This window comes from Nycticebus coucang, chromosome 18, assembly GCF_027406575.1.
Source record: "Nycticebus coucang isolate mNycCou1 chromosome 18, mNycCou1.pri, whole genome shotgun sequence".
Taxonomy (NCBI): Eukaryota; Metazoa; Chordata; class Mammalia; order Primates; family Lorisidae; genus Nycticebus; species Nycticebus coucang.
This window is the reverse complement of record NC_069797.1, coordinates 55,962,214-55,985,257: the sequence shown is the minus strand read 5'-3', so window position 1 is coordinate 55,985,257 and position 23,044 is coordinate 55,962,214. Positions and strand designations below refer to the sequence as shown.

Sequence of the window (23,044 nt, the reverse complement as noted above, 5' to 3'; positions counted from 1 at the left end):
CCAAATTTATAGTCTAAATTTTATTATCTCCAAGTCACAATGCTGATCACAAATGTGCACCCTTTAAAACAGTAACAAAAAACAACACACCTAGAGAGATCCTTGCAACTAAACACAGTGGACCAACAGAGACAACTGTCACAGTGTCTTAAGGTCTGGGATTCTGGGCATGCTGCCCACAGGCTTGAGGAGACATCTTCAGGTTTAAGGCAAAGGGAACAGCCTACAAAAGGCACAACCACCAGTTACCCCCTGGAAGAATCTCTTAGCTATTTCCTTCTTGGGGGTTATAGCTTAAGTGCCTCTCCCTTAGTCCCCACCCCACACCTGTGACTCAGAGTAGTTAGGCCAGCTGTGGGAGGGAAGGAATTAAAAACTGACATTACTGAGGGAGAAACACAGCCACCACTTTCTCCCTCTGGTTTTCTAGAAGGACAGGGACAGTGGCCAAGTTATCCCTGGCAGACAAGAGTGCTGCAGTAACAGTAGTCTCTTCTGCAGAGGCAGCAGGGAAGTGGTTCAGTGCCACAGATAGGAAGGAAAGAAAAGAAGAGCCTTTGCCCAGAAGGTGACTGGCTTCCTTAGGCCTTAAGCCCAGGTGTGGTATCTTCTGTTTGCAAGGAAAAAGAGTAGAATTTGGGGACATAAGAAAGTAACATCAAAAACACTTACAGCAGGGAAGATTCAGAGAAGAACAACTACAAAGAACAGGGTAGATTGCTTGCTGGATAATATTTGCCTCTAGAGAGGTGCATTGGTCCACAGCAACTGGAAAGGGGGTATCATTGGAGGAATGGAAAAGAAGAGAAGCAGGACCCTCTAATTCCACTTACCTCAAAGACTGAGCCCTGAGGACCATGTGAATACATACCCCTAAGGTGCAAAGGTTCTCACTCCATCCTTCCTTTCTCACAAAAGCAACTGGTTTGCCATCTTTTCCCAGAGTAGAGACTTTGCCCTCAGTAGAGGAATGAAGCCCACTAGGGTACAGGTAATCATGGAAGCTCAGACTCCTAAAAAGCTAAGTCAAAAAGAAGGGGTCCTACCCACCTACTCTAACCTTTTTTGCATAATGGGACACACTGTGCAGAGAGCTATGCTTCCACAGGGTTAGAGGAGTTAAGAGAATCTAGAAAGGCTAGGCCTTTTTAGATTTGGTGGGGGAAGGCTGGCTGATACATTCTCTATTATTTGGGATGCAAGGAAGAATCAGGGGAACCCAGAGGAGCCAGCAGACCAGAAGAATGAACCGTTTCATTTAAAGGCAGAGAGAATTAAAAGAATATTAGTTTAAGAACAGCAAGCCAGGCTTTAAAAATGAACATCTTGGAAAACAAAACAAACAGGAAAGAACTTCCCTGGGAACAGAAGACACTTGAGTTTCCCAGGAGAAAGTGAAGAAGAGCAAAAGACATGGGCTTCTGGATCTGGACTCAGAAGCTGTGCTGTCTGGATGTCTGCTCCCCTGAACATAGCCAACTTGTGACAGGTGGAGATGGGAGGCAGTCCACTTGTTTCTCCCTCTCTCCAACAGAGCCTGTCCTCAGAGGAAGGCAGGGGTCCTCCTCCTTCAGCTGCTTACTGGCAGGAGCTACCCTCTATCTTTGAAGCCCTCCTGGTAGTAGACAGCCAGTTGTATTTCTCTTCTCTCCTGAGTTCTCACCTCTGCTGTTCTGATAGGGGTTGGGAAAAGGGAAGAACCACCAAAGCATTACTGGACTTTCTGGGTATTTACAAGCTGTTTTCAAAAACCACGTTTCTAAATAATGGATTTAAAAGTAATGTCCTTCATTTTTTATTTTTGTGGGTTTTTTTTTTTTTTTGGCCAGGGATGGGTTTGAACCCACCACCTCCAGCATATGGGACCGGCACCCTACCCCTTGAACCACAGGCGCCGCACGAAAGTAATATCCTTAAAACAGCAGAAACAACAAAAAAAATCCCCCAGTGATCTTTAGAATTGGCTTTCTGCTGTAACACCTCAAATTTAGATTTCCTCTTTCCTTAATCAAGTTTAAGACTGTCATCTAGTACTTTTTCCTTGTGGCTTTCTCAATTGAAATTGTCATGTGAGCCATGATTTCTATTTTAAACCTGCCTGATATTTCCAAAACAAACCAGCAAATTTCAGGACTCCTTTAAGTCTCTCCTGAAATATACCATAATTATAACTTAAAGCATTAATTAGGCAATTTTGTTTGTTAAATGAACATAAGCATTAGTTTTAAGAACAGGATTCACAGTATATTGTGCACTTACTTTCATATGATGTTAGTTTAAAATATCAGAAACTCATATTAACTGGAACCCCTGCTTACAACCTGAAATAATAAAGTTGGAATTTGTTATCAAGTCATACCCAAAAGACTTATCCATAGAAACACACCCAGAAAAGGAGGGAAATCCTCTGGGAAAAAGGAAAGCCCATTGATGCAGCATGTGCCTTAAGTATGGGAAGGAGCTCTCATACCTCAGGTGGAGGGGGCTTGATGGTGACTGGCTGGGGAGTCCTCCGGGGTGGTGAGGGCTTTGGCTGTACCTGCTGCTGGGCTGGGTTATAGTATGTCACGCCTCCATATACCTGTGATGGGGCCTGGGGCCCCACAAGCCAAGAGAAGAAAAAGTTAGAAATTCATCCATCGAACTTATGAACAGCAAATATTATTGAGACATGAAAATAAGAATATTGGGGAATTTATAATTTTTTAAAATCTCTAAGTTAACCCCTAAGATCCCCTTCAAAACAAGGTGCCTATTCATTTTGCCTTAATATATCTTTTTTTTTTTTTCGTAGAGACAGAGTCTCATCTTACCGCCCTCAGTAGAGTGCCATGATGTCACACGGCTCACAGCAACCTCCAGCTCTTGGGCTTACACGATTCTCTTGCCTCAGCCTCCCGAGCAGCTGGGACTACAGGCGCCCGCCACAACGCCCGGCTATTTTTTTGTTGCAGTTTGGCCAGGGCTGGGTTTGAACCCGCTACACTTGGTATATGGGACCAGCACCCTACTCACTGAACCACAGGCACCGCCCACCTTAATATGTCATTATTAGACTCGTTCTTATTTCTTTATTTTCTTTAAGAGACAAGAGTCTCACTTTATCACCCTTGGCGGAGTGCTGTGGCATCACAGCTCCTTAGTAGCTGGGACTACAGGCACCTGCCACAACGCCCGGCTATTTTTTTGTTGTTGTTGTTGTTGCAGTTTGGCCAGGGCTGGGTTCGAACCTGCCACCCTCAGTAATGGGGCCGGTGTGAGCCACAAGCACCTCCCTCTGGTTCTTATTTCTTCAAAGTACTGCCCAGCTCTCTAATTTCTACCATTGGCTGACAAATAGAAAAGGCTGAGCTCAATGATGACACTCTAGCTACCTGATGTTGTCAACCTATTGGAAGTGAAGTAAGACAGGGTAGAGCTGCTAAGGAGTAGAATACAGCTTCTTTATGCAGTTGAATAAATAGCAGGTATTGCCGCCTATGATTTACTACAACATTCAAATGAAAGAAAATGAAGAGAAAAACAGATGATCTGTATTACATAAGCTGCATTTCCAACTCCTGACCACAAAGAGGCGTCCTGGTGCCATATACTAATCAGTGGCACTGAAATGTCTCAAATTCCTTTAGCATTTTCCCCATACCGCATTCCTGTCTGGATTAAAGGATGTGTACCTAGAAAAATCTCACCTGTGTGTTAGGATACAGATGAGGTGGTGGAGGGGGAGGCAGTGCTCCTGGAGCATAAGGGTAACTGGGATTACCAAAGTTCATGACGCCTGGAGCAGGAAAGTAAGTAGGAGCAAGCAACTGCTGAGGCGGTGGCTGTCCTGGATTCATGGACACTGGTGGGGGATAGAGGCCTGGATTGGGCAGAGGTGCCGGTGTCTGGTGAGGATGTAAACCTGGACAAGGAGAAGAAAACAAAAACTGAAAAAGATGATAATACCATTTCCATGGGATGGCCTGGCTGGACTGCTCAGCACAAATAGGCTCAGGATGGAAGCCCTCAGGATGGACACAGAGGAGTCTGTTGCCTAAGCAGCCAGGATGACCAGCCTCATAGGCTAGCAGCACAGAGCTCAGGATGATGAGGTCTGTGGAGACCCAAATATATATCCTCATGTACTGGAAGCATACAAGCAGAGGTGCAAAGCTTACCTGGGTGGGGAAGGTGCATTTCTGGCTGCACAATCATGCCCTGTGGAGGCAGTGGGGCAGGGCTGTCACCATGGGTATAGATTGGTCCCTGGAACTGCACTGTAAGATATCACATTGGGACTCTCATAAACTCTCACTCTTCATATCACATAAGACAAGTCTCCTTGTCCCCCAAACCCTTCAAAAGATGGTTCTCAATTTTCCATGTGAAGAAAACAGCAACCAGACAATGTTTGATAACCACTGTGAAAGATCAGAAGGGAAATTCAGGAGGCAGGAGGCTGGTCTCTTAAATTTACTTCACCCTGCCAAGAAAGGTACCCCAATTATAATAAAAAACTCACATGGATCATAGTAATGTCCCTCCATGATACTGATATGCACTGGAGGGGCAGGAGGCTCTGGCACAGGTCTTTGCCGCTGAGATGAATAGCGTTTGGCTCGACCACCTTGGACGCCCTAAGACAGAGAGAGAGGCCTAAACAAAACTTCTAGAGGGGTGACTCAAATATCAAGTCCCCCTTCTTTAGGTGCTGCAAAACACTTGATACACGGCGGGTGTTTAATTATTTGGAAAGTGAATTGAAAATCAACAAAAATTAACATTTAAACATAAACCTTCTGGCTCAGCACCTGTAGCTCAAGCGGCTAAGGTGCCAGCCACATACACCAGAGTTGGTGAGTTTGAATCCAGCCCAGGCCTGCCAAACAATAATGACAACTACAACCAAAAAAACAGCTGGGCGTTATGGCGGGTGCTTGTAGTCCCAGCTACTTGGGGACGCTGAGGCAAGAGAATCGCTTAAGCCCAGGAGTTGCAGGTTGCTGTGAGCTGTGATGCCGTATCACTCTACCCAGGGCAACAGCTTAAGGCTCTGTCTCAAAAAAAAAAAAAAAAAACAAGCCAGGCGTTGTGGCAGGTGCCTATAATCCCAGCTGCTCGAGAGGCTGAGGCAGGAGAATCGTGGAAGCCCAAGAGCTAGAGGTTGCTGTGAGTCCTGTGACATCATGGCACTCTACTGAAGGCGGTAAAGTGAGACTGTCTCTACAAAAAAAAACAAACAACATAAACCTTCCTACGTATTTCTGATACCCAAATTTGGGTAATCAATGGAAAAACTGACTTCAAGATCTTTTTTTTCTTGTTTTGAGACAAGAATCTTGTTTTGAGAATCACTTGAGTCTTATGTTGTTGCCCTCAGTAGAGTTCCATGGCACAATAGCTCACAGCAACCTCAAACTCTTGGTCTCAAGTGAACCTTTTTTTTTTTGAGACAGTCTCAAGCTGTTGCCCTGGGTAGAGCACCGTGGCATCATAGCTCACAACAACCTTCAACTCTTGGACTCAAACAATCCTCTTGCCTCAGTTTTTCTATTTTTAGTAGTGATAGGGTCTTATTTTTCGCTTAGGCTGGTCTCAAACCTGTGAGCTCAAGCTATCCACCTGCCTTGGCCTCCCAGAGTGCTAGGATTACAGGCGTGAGCCACTGCGTCCAGCTCAAGTGATCCTTCTTGGCCTAAGCCTCCCAAGTAGCTGAGACTACAGGTACCTGCAACAACGTTTGGCTATTTTTAGAAACAGGCTTTTGCTCTTGTTCAGGCTGGTCTTGAACCTGTGAGCTCAAGCAATCCACCTGCCTCTGCCTCCCAAAGTGTTGGGATTATAGGCACAAGCCACCGTGCCCAGTCCACAAGATTTTATCTTGGTTTAAGCAGTGAACAAGCCGTAATGTGTAGCCACCCCCCAGTCTACTCCCTTTTCCATTTTATACCATTTCTTCCATCCGGTTAAATTGAGGTGGAGGTCCTGCTCCCATGTGTATATGGTTAGGCATACCTGTAAGAGACCAAAAAAGTCACTGCTGCAGAACAAACATGTGAGGAGGATTCAGATACAATCAACTAAATGACAGGTTGAAGAGTCAACCTGGGAATGGCTTGGCTTTCTTCTTTTAAACAAACAAAATTCCTTTTAAACTATCTCTGCTTCCTATCAACACCATGATTTGAAAATTTGTCCCCACTGCCTAATACGGAAATAATGCCCTTGAAAATGGGGGGGGGGGGGGACCTTCACTGAAGAAACTCAAGTTGAGGCATGGCGTGGTGATTCATGCCTATAATCCCAGCGCTCTGGGAGGCCAAGGCGGGTGAACTGCTTGAGCTCATGAGTTCAAGACCAGCCTGAGCAAAAGTGAGACCCTGTCTCTAAAAAAAATATATATATATCTGGGCATTGTGGCAGGTGCCTATAGCCCCAGCTATTTGGGAGGCTGAGGCAAGAGAATCACTTGAGCCCAAGAGTTTGAGGTTGCTGTGAGCTATCATGGCACCGCACTCTATTGTAGGCAAGAAAGTGAGACTCTGTCTCAAAAAAAAAAAAAAAAAGAAAGAAAAAGAAACTCAAGTTCACATTTTCCCTACCAAACTCTTCCTTGCACAGAATCTCCTGGGAAATTATAATTAGCACATTATATTATCAAACATACTGAAAAAATCTCAGCCCATGAGTTTCTGAGCAACAGCTGGACAGGGAGGATGTTCTATAAATCTACTTGATTATATCCTAGTTACAAGAGGTCAGGGTTGAAAGTTTGGGAAGAGATCTGATCTGGCTGAAAATAACTCAGGACAAAAAGGAATATTCTAGGGACTATCTTCCAGTGGTAAAATCAGCAAGAAGCTACTATCCAGAGATCAACTCCAGGTCCGGTTTAGGCTACATTGGTTTTTGGTGTTCAAAGATTACCCACACAAGGATGCTGAAATGCCAAATGAAGATTTCCAATCTTTCAGTTATATTTCACAAACTAAGGAAAGATCCCTCAATCTATTTGGTTGGAGGAAGACAAAGGAGAATGAGTGAAAGGTACAATAGGTAGGTCCTAAAAACTCTGGTATCCAATATAACACCCACTAGCCACATATTTTGATTAATTAAAAGCTCAATCCATGGGAGGCTGAGGCAAGAGAATCACTTGGAGATTGCTGTGAGCTGTGTAACACCACTACACTCTACCGAGGGTGATAAAAGTGAGACTCTGTCTCTACAACAACAACAACAACAACAAAAAAAAAACCTCAATCCCTCACTCTGGCCATATTTCAAGCATTCAAAAGCACCATCAGTCAAGTGAAGAGAAAAGATTGCATAGGCCCAGGAGTTCAACACCAGCCTAGGCAAGACAGCGAGACACTATCTCTAAAAACAAAGCAAAAAAAAACTCCCATCATTACAGAAAGTTCTGTTGTACAGTCTATCACTACAAGATTTAGGGGGGCAAAAAACAACTTTTTTTTTGAGACAGAGTCTCAATTTGTCAAACTCGATAGAGTGCTGTGGCACCATTGAGATGGTGCAATAGGTAGGTCCTAAAAACTATGCTATACAATATAATAGCCACTAGCCACATTATATATTAGGAGTTTGAGACTAGCCTGAGCAAAACCCATCTCTAAAAACAGCCAGGTGTTGTGGCTGGAGCCTGCAATCCCAGCTACTGGGGAGGCTGAGGCAAGAAGATCATTGGAGCCCAAGAATTTGAGGTTGCTGTGAGCTATGATGCTATAGCTCTCCACTGAGGGAGACAAAATAAGACTCTGTCTCAATTAAAAAAAAAAAAATCAACTTCTATAAAGTAGGAAAGAATTCTGTACTCAGGAGTTCAATATTGATGACTGATTAATGATCAGTTAATAAAAAGGTAGATTATTTGTCAGACATCACATTCCTGAGAGACATTAAGTCTCTAAAGGGCGAAAAGATAGCCACCAACCCTAAGATACATACCTCGAAGCTCTCGTGGTTGCAGGTAAGAAGGCTGCCCTGAACTCCAATTCTGTTCTGCTATGCTCAGTTGTGCCACATCTTGTTCAAGTCCACCTGTAGCAGAATCTACTGGAGCCTCCCAGTTCCCAGTCTTAGTAGGTGGAGGAGGGGTGGTCTCTGGGACTGAAGGTGCTGGGGTCAGCCCTTCGGGTGGAGGGGGCACCTCCTCTGCAACCTTGACTGCATCTCCAACTTTGGTTCGGGTTCTTCTTGCCCGAGAATAGGATTTCTTCTCAATGGGCCTATCAGGGGCTGGTGGTGCAGTGTCAGAAGCGGCAGCAGGTGTCTCTGAGGCTGCCTCTTCCTTTTCAGGACTACCAAGCACTGGACCATCTGCTTCTGGAGATGGGTCCCTCACAGGAGTCTGCTCCAGGCGCCGTGACCGGTAACTGGTCTCATGCTTAACAGTTTCACCAGACCGGCCACCATACTGCCCACCAGCCTCTATAGGCCTAAAACCAACACGACCTTCCTTGAAGCCCCCAGATCGAGAGTAATTCCTGGGTGCAGACATGCAGCCAGTACCTGCAGCATTCCTGTTAATAAATGTTCTTGGTGGTAAGGTGCCCCCAGGACCTTGGTAGCGATGGGATTTATTTAGCCGCTCACCATTCCAGTTTGGATCTCTCTGTGGAGGACTCCCAAATCTAAAAAATGGAATGGAGAAACTGTTAAAAGAAAATAACACAAGAGGGCGGTGCCTGTGGCTCAGTGAGTAGGGTGCGGGCCCCATATACGGAGGGTGGCAGGTTCAAACCCGGCCCTGGCCAAACTGCAACAACAACAACAAAAATAGCCAGGTGTTGCGGCAGGCACCTGTAATCCCAGCTACTTGGGAGGCTGAGGCAAGAGAATTGTCTAAGCCCAAGAGCTGGAGGTTGCTGTGAACTGTGACAGCACTCTACCGAGAGCAACAAAGTGAAACTGTCTCAAAAAAAAAGAAAGAAAAAAACACAACAGACCACCACCAGAGATGTAAATTGAAAGTCAGAAAGACATCCCTTATCCCTCACCCATTCACTTACTGCCTAAGAAGGGAGTTCTTTCCAAAAATATCAATAGTCTAGGCTCAAAAAAAAGAAAAGTCTAAACTTTAAAATTTCCTTACCGGGGTTTCCGGATTCTTCGGGGTTTGATGTCATCAGGATTATGAGCTGAGCGGATGTCATAGCCATAAAGAGCAATGAGCTCCTGTCGGGACTTTGGGGCCTGCTCATCTTCCCGGAACTTGTCATGCTCCCAGCGACCCTCATCCTTCCACAGTTTTCGTTGACGCCCTTTGGGTCTGGACAAAACCAAGGAAAAGTGTCTTAGGCCAGCAGAATCCACCACATAGAGATGTTCAGACAGAGTCAGGCAGGGAGACAGTAGTAGGGACTTCACATAGTCTCCCCTTTTTCCAGATTACATGAAACAGGCCCCACAAAAGCAACAGTGAATTAGAGCACCTCAGGGCCTGCTGGGCTCAAATACAATAGAAATAGACATGAGAAAAGATTTCATTCACTTCAAGTCATTCAGTACCTTTGAAACATCTCTTAAAAACGCAGCCTATGCAAGTACTTCACATCTCAGAGGGCTTGAGCCTCAGGCTACAGAAGGCAAATGTGCCCTGGGTCTGGGTCCCAGTTGCCCTACCAAGAGTTACCAAATATTCTGGCTTGGCACCTATAGCTCAAGGGGTTAAGGCACCAGACACATACACAAGAGCTGGCAGGTTCGAATCCAGCCCGGGCCTGCCAAACGACGACAACTATAACCAAAAAATAGCTGGGCGTTGTGGCGGGCACCTGTAGTCCCAGCTACTTGGGAGGCTGAGGCAAGAGAATCGCTTAAGCCCAGGAGTTGGGAGTTTGCTGTGAGCTGTGATGTCACGGCATTCTACCCAGAGCAATAGCTTGAGGCTCTGTCTCAAAAAAAAAAAAAGTTACCAAATATTCTAAGCCTTAACTTTCCTCATTTGTATGAGAGGGATAATCATAATACTCTAAAATGTTGTGAGCAGTCGAGATGACACAGGTGACACTTAGCAAAGTGCCGGGCATACAGTGAGCACTAAGTACATGCTATACAGCAGCACCAAGTGGCTGTTACCTGACTTCCTCCTCCTGAGTTTGTCCTCGAAGATCATGCTCAAAGAAGAGCCCTTTCCGGGGTATGTATGCTGGATTCTTCCGATCCTCGTCATCATCCAAATGCTTAGGCCCCTTTTTACCCACTTTGTTCTCCACAGGCTCTGTGCTCTCCTGGAGGACAGATAAAGGTCTCCTTACTCCTCCAAGCCTGTGAGCCCTATGCCAGCCCTCCAAATGGAGGACTACGGTGTGTACTGACCTGTCCATCTCCACTTTGCCTCTCTCCAGTCACAGTGCTTTTGGTGTCAGGCTTTTCTTCTCCCTTCTCTTCTTTCACCGAAGAATTAACAGCATCATTACCTTCTGATTTCAGCTCCACTTTGGAGTTTTCCTCTTCACTGTATTCCCCTTCTTCACCCTGAAAAAAATTTCCCTGTCAGTTGTGGAGATAAGATCTGAATGGTTCGGCTCAGTGCCTATGGCTCAAGCAGCTAAGGCACCAGCCACATATACCGGAGCTGGTGGGCCCGAATCCAGCCTTAGGCCCACCAAACAACGATGGCTGCAACCAAAAAATAGCTGGGCGTTGTGGCAGGCACCTGTAATCCCAGCTATTTGGGAAGCGGGAGGCAGGAGGATCGCTTGAGCCCAGGAGTTGGAGGTTGCTGTGAGCTATGATGCCACAGCACTCTACTCAGGGTGAAAGCCTTGAGGCTCTATCTCAGGAAAAAAAGATCCAAATGGTTCAGTGTCAACTAGAGTTTGGCCTCAAAGTGTTTTGGATTAGGATTCTTTCCTTTTGCTTCAATTACATTAAGTTTTCTCTCCTCTGCAGGTGAGGATGGGTGGATGGCAACCATCTACTTCTTTCCTTTATCTTATGTTCCCTACAGATTTTTTTTTTCCCCTGAGACACAGCCTCAAGCTGTTGCCCTGGGTAGTGTGCTGTGGCATCACAGCTCACAGCAACCTCCAACTCCTGGGCTCAAGCAATCCTCCTGCCTCTGCCTCCCAAGTAGCTGTGACCACAGGTGCCCGCCACAATGCCCAGCTGTTTTTTGGTTGCAGCCATCATTGTTGTCTGGTGGGCCCAGGCTGGATTCGAACCTGCCAGCTCAGGTGTTATGTGGCTGGCGCCTTAGCTGCTTGAGCCACAGGCACTGAACCCCCTACAGATTTTGAAGCAGAAATTATAAGAACTTACTAGGTGTGTGTATGGGACTTTAATTCATTACTACACACACGCACATACTGACTAAATTCAAACATCTTAAAATAGTACCAGCATGATTAATAAGGGAACTTTGTTTCATGCTCCACCTCATCTAGTCTATGGTAGAATGTCAAATGAGGCAACTTTTTTATACCAACTGAGAAACTAATTTTGTTTCCAGAGCAGAACAAAAAGATACAAACAGTATAGTGCTGAGAAGACTCCAAATGACAGTCAAAGCTTGGTCTAACTGAAGCCAAGGTGCTACTATAAGGTCATAATGCTTTGGGTAAGGGATGTCATCAAAACCCTTTTCCAGAGGAGACAAACTCCCCTACATTACTTACCACTTTAGCGAATTTTTTCCAACTCTTACTAGCTTTCCCCTAAAGGAAATGCTCCCCATAAAGAATTCTTACAAAATTTTTTAGTTCATTCTTCTACTCCCTACGTATTTCAGAGTAAGAGGCAGAGATGCATCCTGTTCATTCTCCCTCTCTTCCAGATCTAACCCCCTCCCCCTTTTTAGAGACAGTCTCACTTTATTGCCCTCGGTAGAGTGCTATGGCGTCATAGCTCACAGCAACCTCCAGCTCTTGGGCTCAGGCAATTCTCTTGCCTCAGCCTCCAGAGTAGCTGGGACTACAGGCGCCCACCACAACACCCGGCTATTTTTTTGTTGCAGTTTGGGTGGGGGCAGGTTCAAACCTGCCACCCTCTGTATATGGGGCCGGCGCCCTACTCACTGAGCCACAGGCGCTGCCCACCAGATCTAACTCCTTTAGCCTCATTTTAAACCCCTTCTCCACTGAGGAACTAGGCCTGCCCACCCTATCACTGACTTGAAGACTTTGGCATTGATCAGTCTTCACCTTTACTTCAGCCATCCATTTTTTTTTTGATAAACTGATTAGCTTTTAAAATCTTAAATTTAAATACCCCACACCTTGAATAAAATTGTTGAATGCAAAAGAATGAAGTTAGACACTTACCCCACATACAAAAGTTAACTCAAAATGGATCAAGGACCTAAACGTGACTGCAAAAACTATAAAACCCATAGAAGAAACATAGGAGTAAATATTCGAACTTTTAATTTGATAAACAATTTTTAGATATAACACCAAGAGCATGAGCAACAAAAGCAAAAACAGATAAACTGAGGTTTACCACAATTAAAACCTTGGTGCTTGAAAGAACATCATCAAGAAAGGAACAATCCACAGAATGGCAATAAATATTTACAAATCATATATCCTTTTTTATTTTTTTGAGATAGGGTCTTCCTCTGTTATGTAATCTAGGCTAGAGTGCAAGGGCAGGATCAGAGTTCACTGCAACCTGGAATTCATGGCTCAAATGATTCTGCCTCAGCCTCCCAAATAGACTACAGGTGCACACAACCACACCCAACAATTTTTTATTTTTTTGTAGAGACACAGTCTTGCCATGTTGCCCAGGGTGGTCTTGAACTCCTGGCCTCGAGCAATTCTCCCAGGTTGGCCTCCCGAAGTGCTGGAATTAAAGGAATCAGCCACCATAGTCATCCACAAATAATATTATCTGATAAAGGACTTATATTCATAACCAAAAATATATAGGGACTCTTACAACTCAATAATAAAAGACAAATAATCCAATTAAATTATGGGCAAAGTACTAGAAAAATCATTTCTTCAAGGAAGATAAATGGCCAATAAGCACAAGAAAAAATGCTCAACATCATTAGTCATGAGGGAAATGCAAATCAAAATGAAGATATTGTTTCACACTAAGTAGCCTGGCTAGAATCAAAAAATTAGACAGGTCAAGGTGCGGAGGGCCATTCCTGTAATCCCAGCACTTTGGATTTGGTTTGAGACCAGCTTAGACAACATGGTGAGAACCTGACTCACAAAAAAAATTAAAAATTAGCCAAATGTGGGCGGCACCTGTGGCTCAGTGAGTAGGGCACCGGCCCCATATACCGAGGGTGGTGGGTTCAAACTCAGCCCCGGCTGAACTGCAACAAAAAAATAGCCGGGTTTGTGGAGGGCGCCTGTAGTCCCAGCTACTCGGGAGGCTGAGGCAAGAGAATCGCCTTAGGCCCAGGAGTTGGAGGTTGCTGTGAGCCGTGTGATGCCATGGCACTCTACCAAGGGAGATAAAGTGAGACTCTGTCTCTACCAAAAAAAAAAATTAGCCAAATGTGCTAATTTGTGTTCATAGTTCAAGCTACTTAGGAAGCTGAGGCAGGAATATTGCTTGAGACCAGGAGTCTGAAGTTACACTGAGTTGTTATCACCCCAATGCATTCTAGCCCCAGGCAATAACAAGGCCATGGCTCAAAAAATTGGAACCCTCATACACTGAGGCTAAGAATGTAAAATACCTCATATACTGATGCTAAGAATGTAAAGCAGTGCAGCACTTGGGAAGACAGTCTGGCAGTTCCTCAAATAATTAATACAGAGAACCTCATGACTCAGCAAATCCATTCCTAAGCACATAATTATGAGAAGTGAAAACATGTCTACAAACTTATACAATAATATTTGTATATGGAAATAATCCCCAGTGTCTGTCAATGGATGGTGGATAAAAAAAATGCGGTATACACTTCTATACACACAATGGAATGTTATTTGGCCCTAAAAAGGAAATCTTGCCATTTGCAGTAACATGAATGAAGCTAAAGGACGTTGTTATTCTAAGCGAAATAAGGCAGACACAGAAAGACATAGTACATGATTTCATTTATCTGTGAAACTTATAGAACTCATAGAAACAGAGCAAAAGGTGGTTATCAGAGGTTTAAGGGTAGGGTAAATGGAAAGAGTCTGGTCAAGGGTATAAAATTTCAGTTCTAAGATGAATAAATTCTGGAGACCTAATATATAGCATGTTAACCATAGTTAATAGTAACGTATTATATACTTTAAATTTGGTAAGAGTAGATCTTCAATGTTCTCACCACCAAAAATAAATAGTCTATGTGTGGTGATGGAATGTTCATTAGCTTGTTGTACTCACTTCACAATGTATACATATATCAAAACATCATGTTGTATACCTTAAATATATATATTTTTTATTCATCAATATACCTCAAAAAAAGAGGTGGAGAAACCCAATGTCCATCAGTGGATAAAAGGATAAAACCAAATGTGGTACATCCACACCATGGAGTAATTATGTGAGGAAAAATCAAAAAGGAATGAAGTACTGATACATGCTACAACTTGGAAGAAAACTTTGGAAACATCATGCTAAGTGAAAGAAGCCAGTCACAAAAACATTATATGATTCCATTCACATGAAAAGCTAGAGACCAGTAATTTCTGGTTGCTTAGGGTTAGGAGAAGATGGAGGAGCTTGGGGTTGACAGCTAAAGGGTAGAGGATTTCTTTTTGAGGTGATGAAGATGTTCTGAAACTAACTGTGGTAATGGTTGCATCTATCTGTGAATATAATAAAATTCATTAAATTATATACTTTATTTTTATAAATAGGGTCTATGTTGCCCAGGCTGGTTCAAACTCCTGGACCTATGCGATCCTCTCACCTCAGCCTCTTAAGCAACTGAGACTATACCACTACACTAGGCTAAGTTATACACTTTAAGTGAATGAATACAAGGTGAACTGTATTTCAATAAAGTAGTTAAAAAAAAAAAAAAGAGAAAACTACATTATTCCTGATCTTAGTTGTTCCTCGCTCATTTCTTAAGTCTTTTTAAATATTTATTTGGCTATTATTTTTTAGTTTAGAATATTACAGAGGTGCAAATGTTTTGGCTATTTGAATTGCTTTCCTTCAGTTTGAGTTAAGGCTGTAAGTGTGACCAGTCCCCAGAAAGTACTGTACCTGTTAGGTGTGATTTTACCTATCCTCTCCTGCCCCCTACTTGATTTCCATTGAGTTTTACTTCCATACATGCACATGAATGTTGATAGTTCCAATTTAATATTCAGAACATGTAGTGTTTGTTTTTCCATTCTTGTGACACTTCACTTAGGAGAATGGTCTCCAGTTCCATCAGGTTATTACACAAGGTATTAGCTCACCATTTTTTTACAGGCAAACATGAAGGACAGGAATGGTAGCTAATGCCTGCAATCCTAGCACTCTAGAAGGCTGAAGCAGGTGGACTGCCTGAGCTCAGGAGTTCGAGACCAGCCTGAGCAAAAGTGAGACTCCATCTCTAAAAAATAACTGGGTGTGGCTCGGAGCCTAAGGTGCCGGCCACATACACCTGAGCTGGCGGGTTTGAATCCAGCCCAGGCCTGCCAAACAATGATGGCTGCAACCAAAAAACATCCGAGCATTGTGGTGGGCACCTGTAGTCCCAGCTACTTGGGAGGCTGAGAGAAGAGAATCGCTTGAGCCCAGAAGTTGGAGGTTGCTGTGAGCTGTGATGTCACAGCACTCAACCGAGGGCAACATAGTGACACTCTTGTCTCAAAAGAAACAAACAAACAAACTGGGTGTTGTGGTGGGTGCCTATAGTCCCAGCTACTTGGGAGGCTGAAAGGATCACTTGACCCCAAGAGTTAGAGGTTGCTGTGAGCTATGATGCCATGGCACTGAACCCCAGGGCAACTGAGCGAGACTCTGCCTCAAACAAAAAAAAAAAAGGGAAGCATGAAACCAAGTTTATTGAGAAAGACAAAGATAGGTTCACAGAGTAAAAGTAAAATACAGGCTTACAGAGCAAGATACATTGGTCATAGATAGCAAACAGGCCCCCACTCTCACAACAAAGAAAAGGGCAAACAGGCCAGTTAGCCATTTTGTTTTTCCATGGGTAAGCAGTACTCTATGGTACACATACCACATTTTATTAATCTATTCATGTACTAAGGGGTACTTGGGTTGATTCCACATCTTAGTAACTGTGAATTGTGCTGCATTAAAAAAAATTGGTTTGGCTAACATTTTTCCTTTCTTCCTTTAGGATCCATGCCATTCTCTCCCTCCTTTTCTCTCTCTTCACCCCTATCTTCCCTTCTCTCACTCCCTGATCTCTGCTCTCTTCTCTTTCTCATCTCTTCCCTCTCTCTAATATAAAATAAACTTATACTTTTATATTCTTAAAAAACAACTGCTTTCACACGAATTTTATCTTTAAGAAACAGGGTCTCACTATATTGCCCAGGCTGGATCCAACCTTCTAAAGTGATTCTACTGTCTCAGCTTCCTGAGCAGCTAGGACTATAGGCATGGTTAAGACATCCATCCCCCTTGACCCTTCTACCTTCTGCCTGTCAATCAGCCCTTTCTCACATTCACCTTCTTCTCTCTCTAGACTCCAATGTCCATTCATTTCAATCACTACTAGTAACATCCTCACCTCCCCCTGTCACTCACATGTGCCTGGGACTGGATCAACTTTCTCTAGGCTGGCCTAAAAGAGATGATCCCTTTGCTAAAGAGGTTAAGCATACACACACAACTTCACAAATCAATGCCATTTCCAATCACAACTACTCAAACTTCCTACGGTCTTACAAATCCTACCCTGCCCCTCCACTAACTCCACTTCTCAAAGCAGATGTCTTTTCTTCAGTTTTACAAAGAAACCAAAGAAGTTAACACTAGCTTCTTCTGCACACACTCTTCCTTTGTCCCTCTCTGTAATAACGATGGAAGATGGTTATCTTGTCTGGTTCCTATTTCTTCTTACATCCTCAGTCAAGAACACCAGTGCACTATCAATTCTTTTTCTTTTCTTTCCCTTTCTATTCATTCCTTCAATCTTTAACCATACTTGAGATTCTCTCAACTTTAAAAATAAACACCAAGTCTCAGTGCCTGTAGCTCAGTGGCTAGGGCACCAGCCACATACACCAGAGCTGGCGGATTCAAATCCAGCACGAGCCTGACAAATGATGACAACTACAACCAAATAGCTGGGTGCTGTGGCAGGCACCTGTAGTCCCAGCTACTTGGGAGGCTAAGACAATAGACTCACTTATGCCCAAGACTTTGAGGTTGCTGTGAGCTATGATGCCACAGCACTCTACCGAGGGCGACATAATGAGACTCTGTTTCAAAAAATAAATAAATAAATGAACATCAAATCACCTCTTGATCTCAAAGTTTTCCACCTAGCTACCATGTCTCCATAGTCAACAGTGGCTCTCTTAGCACTCTTGGCAGCCAAGGCAAGAGGATCCCTTGAGCTCAGGAGTTTGAAACCAGCCTGAACAAGAGTGAGACCCTGTCTCTACTAAAAACAGAAGTCAGCAGGCCTTGTGGCAGGTACCTGTAGTCCCAGCTACTCATGAGGCTGAGTCAGGAGGATCATCTGAACCCAAGAGTTTGAGGTTACTGTGAGGTAGGCTGACATTAGGGCACCCTAGCCTGGAGCAACAGAATGAGTCCTTATTTAAAAAAAAAAAATTCTGGGCGGCGCCTGTGGCTCAGTGAGTAGGGCGCCAGCCCCATATGCCGAGGGTAGCGGGTTCAAACCCAGCCCCGGCCAAACTGCAACCAAAAAATAGCCGGGCGTTGTGGCGGGCGCCTGTAGTCCCAGCTGCTCGGGAGGCTGAGGCAAGAGAATCGCGTAAGCCCAAGAGTTAAGAGGTTGCTGTGAGCCGTGTGACGCCACGGCACTCTACCTGAGGGCGGTACAGTGAGACTCTGTCTCTACAAAAAAAAAAAAAAAAAAAAAAAATTTTTTTTTTTCCTGGAGGATTCTTTAAAAATGGCAGCAGCCTAATTTTTGATATCTCTTCTAATCTCTACATAGAGTGACAGAGCTTCTGGACAGCAAAACCAAAACCATTCAGACAACATTTACAACAAAACTGGGTTATCAGGTATTGCAAGCCCCGAAATATATAAGCAATTAAGAACAAAGCACCAACAGCCACAAGACCTACATAGTATTGGTGTCCGTGCAGAAGAAAAGTAGAGAGAAGCAAAGGGAATCTGAGGAGAACCCTGAAATTATCAAGACTAGTCAACAAAAGCACAACAGATAAAACTGAGAACAGCAGTTGAAACTAGGAGGAGTTTTACCAAATGAATGTAAAGCTTTACCTCTGGTACATAAGCCTGAAGGGGTTAAACTGACCTGGCTGCCAAGACACCGTTCTAGGACAGGGTCTTATACTAAAGAGAAACCATTAGGACAATCAAATTGGGCAGGACAGGGATAGTCCCGAGAAGGTTGGAGAAGGGAACAAAAGCAACAATTCTGGCCCGACGAAGAGGCTCATGCCTATAATCCCAGCACTCTGGAAGGTCAGAGCAGGTGGATCCCTTGAGCTCAGGAGTTTGAGACCAGCCTAAGAAAAGTGAGACCCGGGCGGCACCTGTGGCTCAGTCGTTAAGGCACCGGCCCCATATACCGAGGGTGGCGGGTTCAAACCCAGCCTCGGCTGAACTGCAACCAAAAAATAGCTGGGCGTTGTGGCGGGCGCCTGTAGTCCCAGCTACTCAGGAGGCTGAGGCAAGAGAATCGCTTAAGCCCAGGAGTTGGAGGTTGCTGTGAGCTGTGTGATGCCACGGCACTCTACCGAGGGCCATAAAGTGAGACTCTGTCTCTATAAAAAAAAAAGAAGAGTGAAACCCTGTTTCTACTAAAAATAGAAAAACCAGCCAGGCATTGGGGTAGGCATCTGTAGTTCCAGCTACTTGGGACACTGAGGCAAGAGCATCACTGGAGCCCAGGAATTTGAGGTTGCTATGAGTTATGATACCATGGCACTCTACCCAGGGCAACAATGAGACTCTATCTCAAAACAAACAAAAAAAGCAACAATTCTCAGAAAGCAAGCCACTATATTTTTTAACATCACAGAAAAACGACAAAAGAGGGAGCTATGTAAACTTAGAAAAAGGTACTCTGATTCATAGTTCCTTCCTTCTACGAGATCAGGAAAACTGATTTTACATAAAAATAAACAAGAAAAGCTCAGTACCTAAAGCACAGTGGTTACAGTGCCAGCCATATGCACCGAGGCTGGCGGGTTTGAACCGAGGCCGGGCCAGCTAAACAATGACAACTACAACAAAAAAACAGCCAGGCAGGGCAGCTCCTGTGGCTCAAAGGAGTAGGGCACTGGCCCCATATGCCGGAGGTGGCAGGTTCAAACCCAGCCCTGGCCAAAACTGCAAAAAAAGCCAGGCGTTGTGGTGGGTGCCTATGGTCCCAGCTACTTGGGAGGCTGAGGCAAGAGAATTGCCTGAGCCCGAGAGTTTGAGGTCATTGTGGTACTCTACAAAGGGCAACAAGTGAAACTCTGTATCAAAAAAAAATTTAAGCTTAGGGCGGTGCCTGTGGCTCAAGGAGTAGGGCGCCGGTCCCATATGCTGGAGGTGGTGGGTTCAAACCCAACCCCGGCCAAAAAAAATTTAAGCTTAATCACATCCCATTTTTGTTTAAAATACTTTTTTTTTTTTTGAGACAGAGTCACACTCTGTTGCCCTCAGGTGTCACAGATCACAGCAACCTTACAAACCCTTAGGCTCAAGTGATCCTCTTGCCTCAGTCTCGTGAGGAGCTGGGACTAGCAACAGCCACAACACCCAGCTAGTCTTTTTATTTTCAGTGGAGACCAGGTCTTGCTTTTGCTCAAGCTGGTCTCAGACTCCTGAGCTCAAGCAATCCACCTGCCTTGGCCTTCCAGAGTGCTAGAGTTAGAGTTGTGAGCCACCGTGCCTGTCCAAAACACTTTTATAGTTTTTCAATTCCTTAAAATAAAACTGAAATACCTTCCTCCTCCTTTGTTTGTGTGTGTGTGGGGGGACTAAAGAAAAAAAACCCAGCCAGGCCCAGCGGCTCACTCCTATAATCTTGGTACTCTGGGAGGCCAAGGCAGGAGGATTTCTTGAGCTCAGGATTTAGAGACCAGCCTGAGCCAAGAGTGAGACCCTTGTCTCTACTAAAAATAGAAAAAATTAGTAGGGTGTCATAAAAGGCATCTGTAGGCTCAGCGCCGTAGCTCAGTGAGCAGGGTGCCAGCCACATACACCAAGGCTGGCAGGTTTGAGCCTGGCCTGGGCCTGCTAAAGAACAATGACGACTGCAACCAAAAAATAGCCAGGCGTGGTGGCGGGCACCTGTAGTCTCAGTTACTTGGGAAGTTGAGGCAAGAGAGTCATTTAAGCCCAAGAGTTTGAGGTTGCTATGAACTGTGATACCATAGCACTCTACCGAGGATGACATAGTGAGACTCTGTCTCAAAAAAAAAAAAAAGGCACCTGTAATCTCAGCTACTTGGGAGGCTGAAGCAGAAGGGTCGCTTGAGCCCAGAAGTTTGAGGTTGCTGTGAGCTAGGCTGACACCATAGTACTCCAGCCTGGGCAACAGAGGGAAAATCTATCTCAAAACAAAAAACAAAAAAAATGAAATACTTTATAACCTGGCTTACAAGGTACTTTAAGATTTGGACTCAGGGGCGGTGCTGCCGGTGGCCCAGTGGGTAGGGTGCTGGCCCCATATATCCAGGGTGGCAGGTTCAAACCCGGCCCTGGCCAAACGGCAACAAAAAAATAGCCGGGCGTTGTGGCAGGCACCTGTACTCCCAGCTACTCAGGAGGCTGAGGCAAGAGAATTGCCTAAGCCCAGGAGTTGGAGGTTCCTGTGAACTGTGTGACGCCACGGCACTCTCCTGAGGGCGATAAAAGGAGACTATCTCTACAAAAAAAAAAAGATTTGGACTCGGACCCACCTCTTACAACCTCTCTTCCTTGCCTTCCTATGTACTAATCATATTTAGCATTTCATATTCTCCCACTGACCATGCAATCCATCCCTCTAGACCTTCTTCCCAGGTAGTGTTCAGTCTGCTTATATATTCTATCAAACATCTTGTGGAGGATTTCAGTATGTTCTTTTTTCCCTTATTGAGAACCTGATTTTCTTCAAATAGGGAGAAAAGCCAACTACTAAAAGTGTAACATCTGTGGCTTACAGAGGCTTGCCCCAAGTTTTCCCTCACTGTAACTGAATACAGAAGAGAAATAAATAGGTCATAGTAATTTTGCAACATGTTTTTTAAAAATCCATTTTCTGACATACACCATAGGAAAAACAACCTATATATAGCACTCACTTCTGAGTCTTCTGCACTTTCATAATCCGAGAGAACAGCTGAAAGGAAACAGAAACATGTGAAAAAAAATTCTAATTCTAATTTCCTGATTGCGGGTCACATTAAGACATTAATTTAATTCTGACATCAATCTATGAGGTAGATCAAATTATAGGCCCCATAACTTAATGGACTAAAAGAGTAACTTACCTAAGATCGTAGTGCTAAAACCTATGCTCGTAATCACTATGCTACAAAAAGCTTTGTAACCTTAAATCCATAACAGTCTACGAGAATGACACTGTTGAAAATAGGTGACCTGAGTTTATGTGCAAAAAACTCTTGGCATGATAGAGTAAAAGATGCTACTCACCATCACCTTCAATGCCATCTTCACTCTCCTGAAAGAAAGACGACGCAGGTTAGTTCTATGATTTCCAGAGGTGGGAAGCCCAGTAAAGACATGTAGATGGAAAGCAGAAGACAACACAAAATGGTTCAAAAGAGAGGTGGGGAACTGTAGATCTTTAACATGAAGTATCCAAAAAAGGGCAGGTCTGTTCACCTCCAGATCCAATTTCTGAACAAACATCTGCTTTCCACCTGCCCTACACCCAGAACCCCCCAACCCTTCCTTCTCCCTCGGGGCTCTGTATGCAAACCAGGGGATAACTCCTCTTCTCTAACCAAATAGGCTCCACAATCTACCATCAGCTCCCAGGCTCGGTTCATCACCTACACCCCTCCCCCCGGCCAGCTAGCCGTCGGCCCCCTCCGCGCGCGCGCGCACTCACACACTCCGACTCCTCAGCGCTCTTGGCGCCCCCGCTCTCCACCCGCCGCAGATGAAGGGCCCCGGCTCGGCCTCCGCGCTGTGAAGGCAGAGAACCGCTGCCGCCGCCTCCGATACTACCGCTGTAGCTCCCGCCGCCCCGCGCCGGGGAGCCGCCGCTGTCTGAGCCCGAAGCACCCGATTCTTCGTCCTCTGTGTCCTGCGAAGCGCGCTGCCGCCGCCGGTCCGCCATCTTACGGAGAACGGCCAAAGCTGGCCAGCTACTTGCGCACCGCTCCCGTCGCACAGGCTGCTGGGAGGCTCGAGACCTAGTCCCGGCATGCTTCACACGCAGCGCTTGGCCTCCCCTCTTCTCGGAAGGCGGGGCGGGGGCGGGGCCTCTGCCCTGCGGCACGTTTGCGGGCCAGCGGCACGACAGTTGTCGGTGACGTAAGGGCGTGGCGTGGCTCCTGACTTACCCTGGGCAGGCCCTGGGCGAGGGGAGTCGGACGCCCGCGGCCTCCTGGGTCCCCGCTCGGCCATCTTGGGCTTTCCGAGTGGGAGGCGTCGACCTGTCACGGCTTCATTACAGCATTGGGGCCGTTTCATGGTTTTCTGTTTCCATTTCTCGTTATTATCTAATTGGAGGCAGGTCATTCTACTACATTCGTTAGTTAAAAATGACGAATCAAGGTAAATCTCTAAAGCCGTGGTGCTGCGTCATATTTGCCACACCAGCCCAGTCTAAGCCGAAGGGTGAAGCAGAAACCAGTTGTCTGCGATGAAGCCGATGAAGTCGGAGTACTTATTGTTACAGCATTTTACCTGGGTCCTCATTTTCTCTTCCGTATTCATGTTCCATCCCACCCCAGCCATCACCTCTTCCCCTAAGTGCAGACTGGAATGCCAGTCTTGTTAAGATTTTAAACTGATTTAAATAAAAAAGAGGGTCAGTAGAAACTATTGTTGG

At 45.1% G+C, this 23,044-nt stretch overlaps 1 protein-coding gene across 3 annotated transcripts; it reads right to left on the bottom strand.

Moving 5' to 3' along the window:
* Window positions 1-23,044, bottom strand: CASC3 (CASC3 exon junction complex subunit). 3 transcript variants are annotated; one of them, XM_053568159.1, is made up of 14 exons: window positions 22,097-23,042; window positions 21,676-21,703; window positions 21,324-21,361; window positions 10,324-10,482; window positions 10,084-10,235; window positions 9,098-9,274; window positions 7,951-8,636; window positions 5,933-5,997; window positions 4,505-4,619; window positions 4,161-4,259; window positions 3,690-3,904; window positions 2,471-2,593; window positions 2,260-2,321; window positions 1-1,673 (listed from the first exon to the last, which is right to left on the bottom strand). In XM_053568159.1, the coding sequence occupies exons 1-13, from the start codon at window positions 22,325-22,327 to the stop codon at window positions 2,298-2,300; spliced, it is 2,112 nt and encodes a 703-aa protein (XP_053424134.1). In that variant the 5' UTR covers window positions 22,328-23,042; the 3' UTR covers window positions 1-1,673; window positions 2,260-2,297. The 3 variants fall into 3 exon arrangements, 2 of the variants coding, with proteins under 2 accessions (XP_053424134.1, XP_053424135.1); XR_008375447.1 differs by lacking the exons at window positions 1-1,673; window positions 2,260-2,321; window positions 2,471-2,593 and having other exon boundaries at window positions 3,855-3,904; window positions 4,161-4,403; window positions 22,097-23,044; XM_053568160.1 differs by lacking the exons at window positions 1-1,673; window positions 2,260-2,321; window positions 2,471-2,593; window positions 3,690-3,904 and having other exon boundaries at window positions 4,118-4,403; window positions 22,097-23,044.

Excerpts from the sequence above, each read along its gene's own strand:
- CASC3 (XM_053568159.1), bottom strand. The coding sequence starts at position 22,327 with ATGGCGGACCGGCGGCGGCAGCGCGCTTCGCAGGACACAGAGGACGAA. Across the intron at positions 21,704-22,096 it reads GCGCTGAGGAGTCGGAGTGT|GAGAGTGAAGATGGCATTGA; the intron begins GTGAGTGCGCGC and ends TCTTTCTTTCAG. Across the intron at positions 2,594-3,689 it reads ATCTGTATCCTAACACACAG|GCCCCATCACAGGTATATGG; the intron begins GTGAGATTTTTC and ends GTGGGGCCCCAG.